The sequence below is a fragment of the Microtus oregoni genome, unplaced genomic scaffold, assembly GCF_018167655.1.
Source record: "Microtus oregoni isolate MIOR12 unplaced genomic scaffold, Mior012 000015F_ref0000493, whole genome shotgun sequence".
In the NCBI taxonomy this organism is placed as follows: Eukaryota; Metazoa; Chordata; class Mammalia; order Rodentia; family Cricetidae; genus Microtus; species Microtus oregoni.
In genome coordinates, this window is record NW_024543074.1 from 39,382,049 (window position 1) to 39,397,627 (window position 15,579).

The window sequence follows — 15,579 nt, forward strand, 5'->3', positions numbered from 1 at the left end:
AAAATTCAAAAGTAACACAATAAAATACGTAATCCAGAATCTCTGTGAATTTTCCATTTCTATGTGGCTTATTTTTCTTTATTACTTTTAATCTATGACTATCTGTACCCTGTCTCTTTAAATACTTTACCTTTTTTTTTAAAAAAAAAGCATTAACTTTATTTTATGACTCTCTATACTCTTTTTCTTCTCTCTCCCAAGTCTACATACATTTATTCGACACTGTGACCCATTTAGAAGTCGTTTGTGTCTGAATCTGTCCTATTGTGAATCTGTAATTTTTTACTGTCCAGGAGCACTTCTTATAATGCTAAGCAGTTCTTAAAAACGTAAGCTGCGTCATTGCTCTGGTAATACGTCAGTGTCTGCTTGCCCTGCCCAGTCCAGCATGGCAGAGCTGCTCGCACCTCTGAGCCGTGCACACCACCTCACTTCCAGGCACACAGCAAGTTTATGTTGCCATCAAGCAAGCTGCTGCACTCTGCTCACAAACCCAACTCAAATGCTCTGTAGCCGGACCTCCTGCCTGAAAAAGTCAGAGGTCATGCTGGCAGCCTGGCCCAGAAAGCCTGCATTTAAAAACTGCCACTTTTTTTCCTGCTGCGACTGCTGAGTCAGGAAAATCTTTCCTAAAGGGTCTGCAGCATGTCACCAACAAAAAGCAAAAAGCTTTGTTAAACTCTCACTATATTTTTTTTTTAGAATTTCGTCTTAAGCCCTCTCAGGTATTACGTGGGTATAGTTGACCACGTTGGAGTGGCAAACTGTTGGAGAGAGATGCTATGGACCCACGGCTGGAGATAGACATGCTGAGACTTTGCTGGTAAGCCACTGCCATGTGGTGATACACAGATTAATAAAATGGGTTAAATTAATATGTAAGAGTTAGCCAATAAGAAGTTAGAGCTAATGGGCCAAACAGTGATTTAATTAATAGTTTCTTTGTGGTTTTGGGGGGGCTAGCTAGCCAGGTGGCAAGGACGAACAAGTGGGCCCTCCTCCTACAGGGTGTGATGTGATGTGTGTGTATGTGTGTGTGTGTGTATAGGGGGTTAAAATGTGTGGCTCCATCAGAGCCACACACTGTAGTCTAGGAGATTCAGTACTTTCTTCTGCAATAAAGTTTCTGCAGAGCAAACTTCATATCTTTGTTCCTCAGACAATAGACCACTGGATTCAAAGACGGAGTGAGGACAGAGTAGAAAATAGATGCCAGGCGACCCTGGGTCAGGGAGTACCGAGAGGCGGGCCTCAGGTACACAAAGCTTCCAGTTCCATAGAACAAGATGACTGTGGTCAGGTGAGAGGAGCAGGTGGAAAAGGCCTTCCACCTGCCGTCCACTGAGGGGATGCGGGCAACTGTGTACACGATGCCCACATAGGAGAGGACCGTGAAGGCAAAGGCGCTCATGACGATGCAAGTGCCAACAGCGAAGCCTATGTCCTCATTGAGATGGTAGTCAGTGCAGGACAGCCTCATGACTGGAGGGATGTCACAGAAGAAGTGTTCAACAACATTGGGTCCACAGTAGGGGAGGGAGAAGGTGTTGAAAGTGTGGAAGGCTGAGTAGACAGCCCCACTCACCCAGGCAGTGACCACCAGCTCAACACGACATTTGTGGCTCATGATGGTTCCATAGAGCAGTGGTCTGAAGATGGCCAGGAACCGGTCATAAGCCATGGCCGTGAGCAGGAAGCATTCAGTAGATGCAAGTGTGATAAATACATAAAGCTGTGCTACACAGTCGAAATAGGAGATGAGCCCCGAGCCTGTGAAGGACATAACCACTGCCTTGGGGATGGTGGCTGAAGTGTAGCACATGTCCAGGAAAGATAAATTCTTCAGGAAGAAGTACATGGGGGAGTGGAGCCTCCTGTCTCTCATCACAGCTGCAATGATGGAGATATTCCCCAGGAGGCCGAATGTGTAGACAAGCAAAAAAAACGGGATGACCACCAATCTCAGCTGCGGGGTATCTGAGAAGCCCACGAGGATGAAATGAGTCACTCTTGTGTGATTGGACATGTCTGCTCGAATTGTGTTCAGATGCAGGGGCCACACACAGCTAAGGGAGGGGACAGCAAGAGGAGGCAGGCTCAGACGTGTGTATGCAGCTCCATGTTGTCTACAGAGTCATGGCTTCCATCAGAAAGCTAACACCACGAAGCAGCTTATCTAAAGGGCATTTCAAAGAACTCAGGAGGAGGAGGAGGAGGAGGAGGAGGAGGAGGAGGAGGAGGAGGAGGAGGGAGAGGGGGAGAAGAATTGGCTAGGGAGGGGTTAGAGCAGGGGAGAGAGAGGGCACACCTGCCAATTGTCTATTGCTCTTATATTCTTCATGGAGTCAAGTGGGAAGCAGTCCCAGGTGTTTGCTCTCTATGTATTGAAGCAAATCAGATCATAAACATTTCAATGTTGTTTAAAAGGACAGTGTTTCCTTTTTAAATTTTACTCTCATTAATATAACACATTTCCTTCTTAATAGCCTACAGATTTTCTGAATCCTCATTTTCTTTCTATTGCTGATTCACCTCTCTTTCTCACACACACACACACATGCACACACTTTTTTTTACTAGTAATTTTATTCTTATTTTTTCTTAAGAGACTTTTTAAAACTAAAATAATCATTACACCATGATGGTTGTGGAAATATCATTAATTGAGGAACACATGTAATGTGAAATCCTTGAGTTCTATGTTTCTTTAAATCCTTGTTCCTGGAAGCCTTGATTTTGTTTAAATTTTCCTCTTGCTGTTTTTCTTTTACTCTGTGGTGTGTGATGTAGGAACACGCTGCACTCTTTCTCTGCCTGTAGAGAAGGTCAGTGCCTGACGATGAGCCCTCAGTGGACAGTAGTGAATGGGCAAACCAAAGCAAGCATCCCTGGTCTCCCTCAAACATCAGCCTGGAAGACTCGCTCTGAAGCAGAGCTCTATGTGGTCTCAGCTGTGAGTGAGCTCACGTGTGTGGCTAAACATAACCCCTCCCCCAGACACTGGCTGTCTTCCAATGTGTAGGCTGCTGGTTAGGTTTTAAAGAATATGTTATATCTATGGAAGTATCTTTTTTCTGTGGACCCCTTTTTGGGTTCATCAGCAGTTCCAGAGAAGACATCTGCCACAGGTGCTGACAAGGGGAGCCGAGGTTCCCACTTTTATCACATATTCTCCAACCCTCTTGACTGCACTACTATTTGGCTGAGAACCTGCAAAAACCTCCATGCCAGCGTTGGGGGAACAATGCAGGCATGGGCCTCAGTGAAGGCACTGGTGGCAGCCTGGGTGCTGGACTAGATTCTGGGAGCTGGAGGGAGCAGTGTGGGGATTTCCCTTTGAAAAGGCAAAAGTGCACAGCGCTTGGGAAAGGGCAAAGTTTGTAGAAAGCACCAGTGCACGGGTACTTGGGTGGAACAGAAGTGGCTTTGGTCTCACCTGTAATTCCTGATCTAGCTCACCAGCTATGCCCCATCAAATGGAAGAAGTCCTTGAAGGAGCTGGATGTGGATGAGTGGGTGTAGAGGTCCTGGTAAAAAACCCCAAGTTCTCTGAGACTGGAGCTCAGCAATGAAGTGCAGTGCCTGTTCTTCCACAGGATCCAGGTTCAATTCCCAGCACCCATATGGCAGTTCACAACTATCTGTAACTACAGTTTGATAGGATCTGACAGCCTCATATAGATATGCATGTAGACAACACTCCATGTTCATTAAATAAATAAATCTTTAAAAAACCCTACGTTTTTTTTTTCAGTTTTGTAAAATCTACAGAAATACAAGCAATGTAATTATTTTTCTATAAGACAGAGCTGAGAAAGAGTCCACACCTGTGGAAGAGGATTAACCTTGGGTGGCACTTACCCTGAGGGGTCAGCAAGGTGAGGACAGGAAGACTCTAGGTTCATTGCTGTGGTGACTGTGATTGTTACCTTGACTGAGGCAAGGTCCTGGTGACTGTGGGCCAGGTGCAGCCTCACTCTTCACTCCCTCCATCTTTCCAGTCACCTCTTCCTAAATTGACATGCTAATCCCTGGCACAAGATACCACCTCTGGTTTTTGAAGACATCAATTCCAGATCCTGTCTGGTTTGTCTGGTTGAATTACCACAGTATCTGATGTGGCTGGGCTATAGATTCTGCTAGAGTGTGGTATGAAAGTTGAAGATATTTTCTAATGTCATTTGTGAAAATCAGGGACATTTACAACGTTTTTCTTTGGCCTTGTGGATACTTGTACCTTCTAAACTTTGAAACACGGCTCCTCTAAGAATGCCCTTGTTAATGTAGCAAACACTACACACCAAGATATCTGTGATAATAGCTTTACATTGTATTCTTACATCATAAGTCTCTCCATTTGTCTACAAATGATGATAACATTGCAGTCTCCGTCTCTGAAAAACATGTTTTTATTACTCAAAGTGTAACTTGGTTAGGAGCCTAAAAACAACTTACCAATAATGCGTAAGAAAGTGATGTGATATTACTGCCCTGTATAAACTGTGGAAGATTTCTGTTTTGGACTTTCCTCCTTATTGTCACTAACTGGAGTGGTTGCTCTCTATTATTAAAAGAAAATTTTATTAGTCTCTAAGGGCATGGGGGTGATTTCTCACCGAAAACCAGAATAACAGCAGAATTGTGTTTTTGTTCCTGTCTCACTGAAGTAGTATGAGGTCCAGGCTCATCCTCCTTGTTGACATTCTCCTTGTTGACAGAGAAAGGACTTACCTCTTTCTTATAGACTGTGTCCCCTGTGTGGATATTACCACTTTTTATCCATTCCTGCATTGGTGGGCAATTTGGTTGTTTCTGTAGCTCAGCTACTTCCAGGAGTGCTTTAGCTGACATAGTAATGCAAACACCTCTTTGTGTACGTACTCAGAGTTGGGTGTAGTAGACCCTGAGACTATTCTTATCCTACCTTTCTGAGGATCCTACATTCAGGTTTTTGTAAGTGGTAAGAAAGTGAGGGATAAATGAATTAGCTTAACTTATTCTCTGGTGCTCAGGCACTGAAATATCACATAAAACCTAATAAATTATCACTAGCCAAAAGCTGAATAAGTCCTGTAATCACAGACTTTGTGTGATGGAAGAAGGAGAATCAGAATTTTAAGATCATTCTTGGTTGTCTAGAGAGTTTTAATGTAACTTAGGATACATGAGGATCTATTAATTTAAATACATCCAGAAAATATATCAATTTATTATATTAAATTATATTATAATATTAAAATATTATAATAAATTATTAATTTATTATATTAAAATATGTAATTCAGTTCAGAATAAATGATACAATTGGCCATATTGTGTCTTCCGTGAGGAGGAGAGAAATGAGTGTTTGTTCTCAGCCTGCTTTCTCCTTTATACAGTCCAGGGTCCCTGCCCACATGGTTCTGCTTCGCACATCAGTTCATCCAAGCCAGACAATCCCTTGTAGAGATTCTCAGAGGCTAGCCTTAGTGTGAGCAATCCCTCAAAGTGTGCCTTAAGTTTCATCTTCTAGATGACTCTAGATCTGATCAAGCTGGCCTGTGAGATTAAATATCTTAGTAGTTCCTTAGCAGGAGAAGTGGGGACCTGTCTTTTCTCTCAGTTGATGGAGTTGAGTCCTGACACCTGACATGAACTGAGGACAGACATCCCCTGCTATGTTTTCTATTGCAGCCTCAGTTCCTAACTCACAGGGACCTGAATTTCCAGAGTCAACTTCATTAGTCATATCTCTGGTGCGTTTAAGATTCTGCTTTCCCCCACATTAGCTGGTTAACTGAATTTAGATACAGTTTAAAAGGCAGATTTTTGATTGTGTGTATTATTTTCAATTTTTATGAGTTTCTAACTTTAGTTCCTAGACAGTGTAAGAGAAGGACCAGCTTAGACTCAGACCAAAAACAAAAGAGACAATGAAGTACAACACTGGATACAGAGCCAGTCCTTGTCTACTCAGATGCTGCTCTGCATTCCCTCCTCAGTGGACATCTCTCTAGATCTGGAAGCCGCCATCTCCCAACCCACTGATTTAATTATCTTCTTTGAATTACACAGATGTTACCCGGCTTCATTTACTGCAATTCTGTTATCAGCCATTTTTACAGCTGTTGCTTAGAGAAAAGGGAATTCTGGCCATTGGTGGTCCTGACTGCCTGAGAGAGACGCAGGCAGGCTTCATAGTGGTGCTGGCAGAAGACATGTGAAGGAGGCTGCAGCTATCTAGATGGCGGAAGAGTGCTCAGGAGCAATGAAGGATGGCTTTGAGACACATGTGAAATGGAAGAACTCACTCTATATAACCTTTGCACTTCTTCCAATCAGATCTTTCAATGAAAACATAAACTTTTTACTTTATTGCTGGTGAATGAGTTATTAAAAACGGTCTTAGTTTCTATACCATTTCTATCACCAAAATGCTTGATTTGGGTATGAAATTTTAGAAGATAGAATCCAACATCATCTTCCAGGCATGGCAGGGTAGAGTAGCTAACATCGCAGACCCAGAAGCAAAGAAAAGTGGAATGCTAGGATTCTTGGCATTGGTCTCCTAGGTGACTCTAAAACAGTCAAGCTGACAGCAAGGCTCAATCTTCACATATGCATGTATGAGAACCTGCTCAGGAGCAGGCCTTGAGTTAGGAATTTTATTTTCTGAGATGCATATATGTGCCTCCAGCAAGTTACTATAAATTACAGTTTCCTATAAATTGTTATTCAGAGCCTACATCCTTTTGAAAATATATAGGCAGGTAGCAAAAGATGTCCCCAGTATAGGATGAGGCACCTGTATGCATATTTAAATCAAAGTGTTTTCTCAGTAGAGTCTGGAGCTAAGGTTTGAAAACCAAGGCCTTTTCTGGTCAAGTCTAAATCTGCATTGGCCTTAACCCCATTTCCTCACACTTTCCCTGATGTTCCTAGCTGATGCTGTTTGCCCATGAATGGATGCATCCAAAGCTTAATAGCAGATTCATTTATATTCATATTTTGACGTGAATATAATTTCAAAAGAGAATATGGTGCTTCAGCAACCCCAAAATCATAAAAACATGCATCAAAAGATAACTCGACCTTCAAAATAGAATAGAGTCAGGCCAGAGGTAAAGAGGTCACACTTTGGCACCAAGTATCTTTGTGCCTTTTGATTAGGGATTTCTAGGTGTTGCAGAGGGTCAGGTGAGATGCCTGAGCACAAGCAGCTCAGGTGTCAACGAGCAATGGGGCGTGTGTCTTGGGGGGGGGGCTATTTTGGAGTTGTCTGCAACTGCCATGCCTGTGTTCTTCCTTCTGTTTCCTGCTTTGCCTCCTGCTCTTGAGACACCAGGGCTGTGTTTTCACTATATTGCCACCTCTGCCTTCCACATAAAGATACACTGTTTTCTCTTTCGTTCTTTCTTCACTTCCACAAAGGCCAAATGCTGACCTCACCTCAGGGATGCTGACTCCACCTCAGGGATGCTGACCAGACCTCAGGGATGCTGACCCGACCTCAGCAATGCTGACCTGACCTCAGGGATGCTGATCCGACCCCAAGGACGCTGATCTGACCTCAGGAATGCTGACCAGACCTCAGGGACGCTGACCCGACCTCAGGGACGCTGACCCGACCTCAGCGACACTGACCCGACCTCAGGGATGCTGACCCGACCTCAGCAGTGCTGACCTGACCTCAGGGATGCTGATCCGACCTCAGAGATGCTGACCCGACCTCAGGGATGCTGACCCAACCTCAGCAATGCTGACCTGACCTCAGCGAGGCACTCTATGTACAGCCCACCAACAGTTACTCAATGACTCCAAACTTCAGGAATCTAATGTCTAACATGGATGGAAAATGTCCTTCTTAAACAGAATTCTGCCAGGCTCAGACAGTAACTAAAAGCATCTGGTGCACTGAACCTTCCCAATAAATTTGGCTTCTTTTTGATCTTTCCTACTTGGTTCATTTTGGAGAAAAATTCACCCTATGATGACACAGTTACTTCCAGTTCTACTTGGGTTGTAAGATTCACAGGAGGCCGGGCTCTACTTCTGAGTGCCAGGCATCAGAGAAAGCAACTCATGATTCCTGCCAACTCAGAGAGCCAACCACTAATATATGTGAATACAGTTGAGAAGATGGTTTTAAGTCAAGCTTATTACTTAGTTGACCTTGAATTCACGCCCTTTTCAAGAATGCCTTAAGCTTGCAGCATTCCCATCAGGTCCTTGTCAGTATTCTGAGTTGGACTGAAGATACTTGAACAATTTAGAGACCGTAATTTACAGCAGTTGCTATTCCAATATATAAACAAGCCTGATAGGCAACACCACATATTCCGTCTTGTGCCCAGTTGATGATATACTAAGAACCAGCGGTGAAATCATACTTAGAGAAGTTGTGATATACAAATGCTGAGCTTTTTCATAAAAAGTTTTCTCTAATTTATAGACCTTCAATTTTCCTAAAACAAGAGCAAGCTGATGGATACATGATGAACATATAACTTGCAATTAAGCAGAAAGGATATTTTTTTTATTTTCTTTTATTTCAGTCAGCACTTACCTGGAGGAATGATGCTCACTTTCTGTGTTCAAAGGTGATCACTGGTGAAATGGACGGTAGGAGTGTCTCAGGTGGTAACTCAGCTGCCCTGACAAGGAATTGCTGGAAGTGTGGAAGCATGAAGCTGTCTGATTCCCCTTGTATGTCTCAAATATTTTGAAGTGATTCACCTTCCAGTTCATCTGGGAAAGCAGATAGCATGCTTCAAGATGTCTGGGGAGCTTGCTCTGGGAATACGTTTGGTTCCTGTCAGGTACCATTGACTAAGACTTCTCAGGGTCCCTATGGGTTATCTTAGAGAAATTAAAAAAAGTTTCCTGGGGCTACATGAAAATACCAGCTGATATAAGAAAACTGTGGTTTGATTTTTCAGAAATCTCAGACTTGAGGCTCTATGAGGCAGATATATATTTTAAGACAAAAAATATCTGTATTCTATGTAGGCCATAAATATGAAATTATGCTATATGAAATCACCATTTTCCTTGTCCAAGTTCTTAGAGTATGTAGAAGCATCAACCAACTCCATTGCGTTCTTTTTTTAAATATTTATTTATTATTTATTATGTATACAATAGTCTATCTGTGTGTATGCCGAAGGCCAGAAGAGGGCACCAGACCTTATTATAGATGGTTGTGAGCCACCATGTGGTTGCTGGGAATTGAACTCAGGACCTTTGGAAGAGCAGGCAATGCTCTTAACCACTGAGCCATCTCTCCAGCCCCACCACTGCGTTCTTATAACTGCTACTGTGATCTGTGACACTAAACATGTGATTCCCCCAAAGCCTTGCTTTGCCTTATAGATATTCACGGACAATGTCATTTAAATGGTAGTCTTACTATTGTTCCATCAATGACCCATTGAAGCTTACAGCTAATTCCTTATCTGTCACATACAATAGGATCTATCATTCTTTTAAATACATCTAGACTGGTGGACAGAAATCCAAACTCAACACTGATGGGGCTTGGGAGGAGGACTATGAACCTGAGGTCATCCTGGGCTATGATACACAGTCCTGTCTAAAGGCAAAGCAAGGAAAATGTGTGTGTGTGTGTGTGTGTACCCACACTATTGGCGTTTCCTCTACTATATCTACTCTAATACAGTTTGTTTCTTGACAGTTGTCAAGGTCCTTGTGGAAACACAAATACAAAAGGAAACAGATGCAAATCTGATGTCTAAAAGTCGATTGGATTTTGTTGTGTGAAGTTCATGTAACCAAAACTCTGGACAAGCAAAACATGAGCATCAACTTGGGTGTCTTTCATAGTCCTCCAATCAACATATCCCCACGCATAGTTGGAGGGAATCTGATGAGCAGGCACCTGTGTTTACCAATATGCTCTGACTGAGATTTGTGTCTGACTTCTTTGAATTACACTTTGCATGTGAGATTCATGCATGTTCTGGTCTATATTTCTTTCTTTTTTCTGTTTGACTTTCCTTTTATTTTATTTTTATTATTTTATTTTTTATTAATCCTTCTTGTTTTAATTTTTTTTTGGATAGGAATGTGTTCTACATTTTTTTTTTTTGTTTTCGAGACAGGGTTTCTCTGTGGTTTTGGATCCTGTACTGGAACTAGCTCTTGTAGACCAGGCTGGTCTCAAACTCACACAGATCCGCCTGCCTCTGCCTCCTGAGTGCTGGGATTAAAGGCGTGCGCCACCACCGCCCGGCTATGTGTTCTACATTTTTTCCCCATTCCCCTTCCCTCCTCCCCTCTCTCCTTCCACCTCTCTTCTCACCCCACACTCCCAATTTACTCAGGAGATCTTGTCTTTTTTTATCTTCCTAAATGGATCCATGTATGTCTCTCTTAGGGTCCTCTTTTGTCTCTCTTAGAGTCCTATTTGTTACCTTGGTTCTCTGGGATTGTGGCTGTTTGTCCTTTGCTTTATGTCTAATATCTACTTATGGGTGAGCACATATTATATTTGTCTTTATGGGTTTGGGTTTCCTCACTCAGTATGGCTTTTTGTAGTTCCATCTATTTGCCTGCAAATTTGAAGACGTCATTGTTTTTTTTTAACTGCATTATGTAAATGCATCACCTTTTCCTTATCCATTCTTTGGCTGAGGGGCATCTAGGTGGTTTCCAATCTAGGCTATTATGCTGCTATGAACATAGTTGAGCAAATGCCCTTTGGTGTGAATATGAATTCTTTGGGTATATGCCCCAAAGTGATATTGCTGGGTCTTGAGGTAGATTGATTCCCAATTTTCTGAGCCATACTGAATCCAAACGGCCTGTACAAGTTTGCACTCTCGCCAACAATAGAGGAGTGTTCCCCTTACTCCACATCCTCACCAGCATAAGCTATCATCAGAGTTTTTGATCTTGGTCATTCTGAGAGGTGTCAGATGGAATCTCAGAGCTGTTTTATTTGCATTTCTTTTGTTGATTTTGGGCATTTCCTTAAGTGCCTTTGGGCATTTGAGATTCCTCTGTTGAGAGATCTCTGTTTAGATCTGTACCCATCTTTTAATTGTATTTATTATTGGTCTTTTGATGTATAATTTCTTGAGTTCTTTGTATATTTTGAAGATCAGTCCTTTGTCAAATGTGGGCTTGGCAAAGGTTTTTCTCTTTCTGTATGCTGTCATTTTGTCTCGTTAAACATGTCATTTGATCTACAGAAGCTTCTCAGTTTTAGGAGGACCCATTTATTAATTGTTGCTCTCAGTGTCTGTGTTATTGGTGTTATATTTAGGAAGTGGTCTCCTGTGCCAATGTATTCAAGGGTACTTCCCACTTTTTCTTCTCTGTGGTTCAGTGTAGTTGGTTTTATGTTGAGGTCTTTGATCCATGTGGACTTGAATTTTTTGCATAGCAATAGATAGGATCCATTTGCATTCTTCAACATACTGACATACAATTATGTCAGCACCATTTGTTGAAGATGCTTTACTTTTTTCCATTTTATAATTTTAGCTTCTTGTCAAAAATCAGGTGTTCATTTGTGTGTGGATTGATATCAGGTTATTCAGTTAGATTCCATTGATCCACATGTCAGTTTTTATGGCAATATCAAGCTAGTTTCATTACTATAGCTCTGTATTAGAGTCTGAAGTTAAGAATTCTGCCTATAGAAGTTTCTTATTGTAAATGATAGGTTAGGGTTAAGCCTAGGGTTAGGCTATCCTTGGTTTTTTGTTTTTCCATATGAAGTTGATTATTGTCCTTTTGAGGTCTGCGAAGAATTTTTCTGGGATTTTTAATGGGTATTGCATTGAATCTGTAGACTGCTTTTGGCAAGACTGCCATTTTTACTATATTAATTCTACTTATCCAAGAGAATGGGAGATCTTTCATTTTCTGATGTCTTCTTCAATTTCTTTCTTCAAAGATTTAAAGTTTTGGTCATACAAGTTTTTCAGTTGTTTGGTTAGAGTTACATCAATATATTTTATTTTATTTGTGGCTATTGTAAAGGGTGATGTTTCTCTGATTATTTTCTCGGCCCTTTTATCATCTGTATATTGGAGGGCTACTGAATTTTTGAATTAATCTTGTATCCTACTACATTACTGAAGGTGTTTATCAGTTGTAGTAGTTTCCTGGTAGAATGTTTGTGGTCGCTCGTGTATAGTGTCATACTATTAGCAAATAGAGAAAGTTTGATTTCTTCTTTACCAGTTTGTATCCCCTTGAACTCCTTTTGTTGTCTTATTGCTCTAGCTAGGACTTTGAGTACTATGTTGCGTAGATATGGAGAGTGAACAGCTCATCTTGTCCCTGATTTTAGTGGGATTGCTTTGAGTTTCTCTCCATTTAGTTTGATGTTGGTTGTTGGCTTGCTCTATATTGCCTTTATTATGTTTAGGTATGTTCCATGTATTCCTGCTCCGTCCAATACCTTAATAATGAAGGGGTGTTGAATTTTGTCAAAAGTTTTCAACATGTAATGATATGAATATTTTTTTCTGTTTGCTATTATGGTGGATTACATTGATGGATATTAATATGTTGTACCATCCTTGTATCTCTGGGATGAAGCCTACATGGTCATTGTGGATGAGTTTTCTGATGAGTTCTTGTATTCAGTTGCTAGTATTTTATTGAGTATTTGTGCATTGATGTTCACGTTCAATTACTTGGTCTGTAATTCTCTAAGTTGTGTCCTCATGTGGTTTGGGTATCAGGGTGACTGTAGACTTGTAAAAAGAGCTTGGCAATGTTCCTTTTGTTTCTATTGTGTGGAATAATTTGAGGAGTATTGGTATTAATATTCTTTGAAGTTCTGGTAGAATTCTGCACTGAAGACATCTGGTCCAGGCCTGTTTTTAGTTGGGAGATTTTTGATGACTGTTTCAATTTACATAAGGATTATAGGTCTGTTGGCAGAGGCCACTCATTTTCCCAGCTTCCCAGACCTAAAATAATCACAAAGAAATTCTATTATTTGCAATACTGTTTGGCCAATTACTTAAGCATCTTTCTAGCTAGCTCATCCATCTTACATTTACCCATTCCTATTGTTCTGTGCATCGTCCCATGGCTGTGGTTTACTGGCAAGGTTCAGGTGCGTCTGTCTCCTGTGGTGTCTACGTGGCATCTCTCTGACTACACCTACTATCTCCTCTTTTATCCACTTGGGATTTCTGCCTTGCCCTGTTTTGTGCTGCAATGGGCCCAAAGCAGCCCAATAGGTACAGGAAGCATACTCAAAGTCGCCACTAGGGATATGTTTTAACATTGTTTCTTTTCAATGTAAAGTTCTCAAACATTTCTTTTTCTTTGTGCCTCATTGGATTGATTTCCTCCTTCACTGTGCAAGATTTTTTGGTTTGATATAATCTTACTCAACCATGTTTGCTCAATTGTCTGTGATTTGGTGTCATCCCTTCCAAATCAGGTTCAGCCCAAACCATGGTAAGTTTTGGTAATTTTACTATTTGGTCTTATATTTAATCATGCAATTCATTTAGGCCGATTTTTGGATGTGGAGTGAGGTAAGTGTCTAATTTCATTCTTCTTCATGTGGACATCCCTTTCCCCACACCATCATATTTGAAGAGACCATTACTACCCCATCAAGTGGGTTTAGTTACAGTAGTTTTATATAGTAAGAAAATATGATATAAAACTAAATTTTATTTCTGCTTGTAACTAAATCCATACAGTAAAGAAAAGAGCCTAGGAACAAGCATTTACAGCCAACAGACTTTCAACACAGTGCCAAGAATAGGGGGGCCAGGAATGGGGATGGTACCCAGGGCTTGGCACATGTCAATGAAAACAAAACAAATCCTGTCAGTCTCTTGTGTCTTGATGGGGAGACGTTTTGTATCTCTCGTTTCAGAGAAGTATAATAAGTAAACAGGTGTTGGAGCCTGCTCCAACAAATTTGGGTGAAGTATCTAGAAGGGGGTGCAAGGTTGAGGAAATGGCAGATTGTAAGAAATTGAGACAGAAACCACAGGATAGATCCTGTTGGTGAATAGCATCCAGATCAGAGTCTACTTTAGAGTCTGCTTCTACACAAAAGAGAATGAAGCACAGTGCAGGCGATCAGTCAGTGTCTAACCACAAGACCATTCCTGTCCTTGGGTGAGCAGCTTCAGTTTCCATCTTGATGTTCCTGAGGTTTGGCATCAGCAGTATTCTTTCTACTAGACAGTGTGCTCTTTTCTCATGGGCAAAAGGTTCTTTCCCATGGGCTTAATTACAACTTTCTCACAGGGCTCAAGGATGCTGGAACAAGCAGAACAAGCAAGCTTCAATTCAAATGTCTTTTTTTTTTTTTAAGTCAGAATTGACTTCAGGTGAAACTGTGGTCTACCACAAACAAGCTTGGCTCATGAGGAGAACAGCCTCTCCATTCAGACCAAAGATTCATGAAGCGACCCCACACTCACAGGAAGACTTTTTTCTGAACACTTCTGAGAAGCACAGTGGCCAGGCTTTGACCTGGAAACTTGGATGGTGGCTCCTCTTAATGCAGTGTCCCACAGCCATCCCAGGCAGGAGGGCTACCTCCTCACAGAGAGGACAGGGCGTGGGCTTGCTTGATACAAAGCAAATTTCAACTGGATTTTATAAGGATCATTGTAGCAGTGCCTCTACACCCAACGTCTATGTCAGGCTTGCGACCAGAGTGAATGTCTGCAAACAGCTGTCCAGTGGACCACAGTCCCAGCAAGTAATTCCACCTGATGCATACGTCATTCCACCTTTGGTCTCACTGGATAACGGAATCCAGCAGGTCCCCTTACCCAACAACAAAACAAAGACAGCACCTTAGTTAGAGATTAAATGCACACTCTGGCTATCCTGTATCATGTCCATTTGACCCTGAAGCACCTATCCTCACAGTGCACCTATAAAGCCAAGTGTTTGCATGTCTTCAAGTGCACAGAACACACTAAGGCACAAGGGATTAGATGACCCAAAGGATCATGGTACCTCCAAAAAATGTAAGGTGATACAACAAGGCTACAAATGATAAACAAAACCAAGAAAGCTCTGATAATGGACCAGAAAGAAATGGAGGTTGGTGACATTTTAAGACTGAGAAAGAATTCTGGGTCATGCTGATAAAACAGGTCTATGATCTAGGAGGATGCGCACACATCCTTCAAAGAGTGTAAGTTCAGCTCTAGAGCTCTTCAGCAAAGTGCAGAGGGCAGCACAGCGAGCCACAGTCGTTTCTGCCTCCCAGTGCATATGGAAGCTCTACTTAAAAGTCATCATATGTGATATAAAAACATTCACACTTTCATCAAGCTATTTCATCCCTAAAATGAGTGCTGAGCAGGTGTTTTTATCTTGAACTTTCAGTTTGCTTTGTTCCAATAGTAGTCACTACAGAAATCCACGACCGCTAAATTGCAGAGGACAGCTGACCCTGCGGTGCCAGTCCTAAGTGATGCGTCTGCAGCATCACCTACACCTAAGAGTCAAGGACAAGCATGGAGGGGGCAGAAATGTGTTAGGACACGGAGAACTGGGACACCTGCTGAGAGGTCACGTCTTCTGGACACAGCAGTAAAGCAGTGCCCAAGAAATCTCAGTTATAGTGTT

At 41.8% G+C, this 15,579-nt stretch overlaps 1 protein-coding gene across 1 annotated transcript; it reads right to left on the minus strand.

Moving 5' to 3' along the window:
- Positions 1–1,099: 1,099 nt before the first annotated feature.
- Positions 1,100–2,026, minus strand: LOC121456084 (olfactory receptor 1019-like). The gene has a single exon (XM_041663900.1). It carries the CDS (start codon positions 2,024–2,026, stop codon positions 1,100–1,102), a length of 927 nt encoding a protein of 308 aa, XP_041519834.1.
- Positions 2,027–15,579: the final 13,553 nt, after the last annotated feature.